The sequence below is a fragment of the Saprolegnia diclina genome, assembly GCF_000281045.1.
Source record: "Saprolegnia diclina VS20 unplaced genomic scaffold supercont1.23, whole genome shotgun sequence".
In the NCBI taxonomy this organism is placed as follows: Eukaryota; Oomycota; class Saprolegniomycetes; order Saprolegniales; family Saprolegniaceae; genus Saprolegnia; species Saprolegnia diclina.
This window is the reverse complement of record NW_008246090.1, coordinates 699,603-702,007: the sequence shown is the minus strand read 5'-3', so window position 1 is coordinate 702,007 and position 2,405 is coordinate 699,603. Positions and strand designations below refer to the sequence as shown.

General features: G+C 55.5%; 2 protein-coding genes across 2 annotated transcripts; one reads left to right on the top strand and one right to left on the bottom strand.

Annotated features, from left to right (window-relative positions):
• The first annotated feature begins 107 nt into the window (after positions 1-107).
• SDRG_08030 (hypothetical protein) lies at positions 108-1,866 on the top strand. The gene is made up of 2 exons (XM_008613898.1): positions 108-234; positions 287-1,866. Exons 1-2 carry the CDS (start codon positions 122-124, stop codon positions 1,752-1,754), a joined length of 1,581 nt encoding a protein of 526 aa, XP_008612120.1. The 5' UTR covers positions 108-121; the 3' UTR covers positions 1,755-1,866.
• Positions 1,867-1,995: 129 nt separating this feature from the next.
• On the bottom strand, positions 1,996-2,244 carry SDRG_08029 (hypothetical protein; the record flags this gene model as incomplete). The annotated part of the gene is made up of 1 exon (XM_008613897.1): positions 1,996-2,244. The coding sequence occupies one exon, from the start codon at positions 2,242-2,244 to the stop codon at positions 1,996-1,998; it is 249 nt and encodes an 82-aa protein (XP_008612119.1).
• Positions 2,245-2,405: the final 161 nt, after the last annotated feature.

The window sequence follows — 2,405 nt, the reverse complement described above, 5'->3', positions numbered from 1 at the left end:
ATCCCACCATATCCGCTCGCTGTTGCCTGGCTTCTGTGGTTGGGATTACTTTCTGCCAGCGCAGTCAAAACAGATAACCGTCATCACTCCGCAAAGTCACCACTTTCTATCAATAGACTTTATGCGGCCAGCGTCGGTGGTCGTCCAGCCGGCCGCCGGGTCGCGTCGAACTGTGCGCTTCAATAAACGATCGATCGCGACGAGCTTGCTCTTTGGTCTAAACGCCGCTGTGATGTACACCAATCATGTCGTGCATGCGAGGCGCGCTTGACTTGACTCTATGTAGGCCACTGAAGGCGTACATCTCGGAGCCACTGCCGTGGGCACTTGAAAACCGCCACGACTGGATCACCGACTGTGGGGTGAATCAAACAGCGTGCACAAATGCTCTTTTGGCGTTCGGGTACAACTACAGTCAGCGCATCCTCCCGGGCCGCTCGGTTACGTTCGGGCCTGGATACGATATCACGCGCACCGCCGTGAGCCTCAACCAAGGCGATACGACATCATTTCTGGTGCAAATGCCGGTGTCGCAGTATTACTCGATTGATCTCCGCCGGGATGCCCTCGCTCTCGGCGCTGGCAGGCTTCCTGACAACGCTTTTTCCGGCGTTTTTGTGTCCGTCTTTCTCGGATTCCCCATGGCGTATACGACGTTGTGGTCGATCAACGCGTCCGCGTCCTCCGTTGACATCTACGTCTCGTCGCAGTTGCCCCTGTTTTCGCCCATATACGGAGCAACCAAGTTTGGTGGGCGCGTCTTGGTCACACTCTACATTCTGTGGCTCATGTGGGTCCGGTACTACCGTGCGTATCTCCACTTGAAGCGCAACCTGTTGGATTATGGCCTTCAGAACGGCGCGACATCATTTGAAATCATTCTCGGTGACCCCACCAGTATCATTCTTGTCAACCCGCTCGTGGCTGCCGCGTTCCTATTGGATACTGTGAGCAGTGTCGACTACCTCAGTCGCTGCATGGTGCGCGTGTGTCAAGTCAATGATCTCGTCGTTTTTGGCCTTGCGACATTGTACCTCTCGCGAACGCTTTGGTTTGCATACGCTGGCCTTGGCGTCGCTTCTGCCCTCCTCAAGAAAGTTAAGACTGTGCGCTTTGCCGCCCTCGATACAACAACCACAGCACTTGCTGTGTCGGTGCTCGCGGGGCCGTTGACGTATCTCCAGTCGCGCACGATGGTGTGCATTGACTTGTATTTTTGGGCGGGGACGGGTATCGTTCGCGTCCCCAACAACACGATCGAGACGGCGTTCATGTGCGTCATTTACATTTCGACGATTGCCCTGCTTCCCATCGCCGTCGGCATTGCGTACCCGCTGCTTCGCCCGCCGCGCAATGTCCGGTCGTTATCGACAACGGCTACGCTCGCAGTGACGCAGGATCTCAAGAAACGATGCATTCTAGCCTTGGCCACCACATCACTCTGCCGACGGCGTCGCGTGGCCCCCACGACGTCCACGAGCAGCTTTGTCGACGGCGGCACGTTCCATGTGCTCGCTCACCAATACCCAATGTACCGCAATTACTTGTGCATGAGTCAGAAGAGCGCCGACTGCCATGTTTTGTGTACCTCAGTGGGACAGCCCCAGCGACGTGTATGCTTGACTCTGCTCTTTTTCACTGACCTCCCAGTTGTCCCTGCGATGGAGCCCGCCGCAGTCGGTACGATACAAGGCGACGTGTTTGGCGCACATGTCATCCACCAAGGTCGACGTGCGTCACCTTGGGTCCAATAGCTAGCCCAACACAATTTTTACCAATCCAATCGCATTACTAGTGTGTGCTAGCTGTGTATCATAGGCCACTCATTTATGTTGGAAGCTTGGTAATGCTGCAAATAAACCCTTGAACGATAGTCATAAGCATATATTGACAGAGCGCCTTCGCACAGGCCTTCAAAATGTTTTGGTTCAACGACGTTGACGACGTTGAACCAAGACGCTCGCTGAAATGGCCGTGTGCAAAGGGCTTGTGTTGTCACTTGGGTGTCTGCGCTAAAGCGGCCACGATCGCTTCCAAGCGGGGTACAATCGCAGAAAATGCTGGGCGGGCACTCGCGTCGTTGAACGAACACTCTTCAAGAAGGTGCAATACAGTCCGCGGCCACGGTTTGCGGTCCAGAATACGGGGCCGGTAGCTGCGCGTCGCGATTTCGTTTAGGAGCTCTTTCGGCGGCTTGTGTGCTTGCTCCGCGTACGGCGCGACGCGGTTCATCGTCTCCACCATGACTAATTGAAGAGCATCATGAGTCATGAACGTCGTCGTTGATCAAGGAACGTACGCATAGCAAAGCTGTAGACGTCCACCTTTTCCGAGTAGTTGGGCTCACCACGCAAGATCTCGGGCGCCGCCCACGCTGGCGTCCCAATCAGAGTCTTATCGCGGCC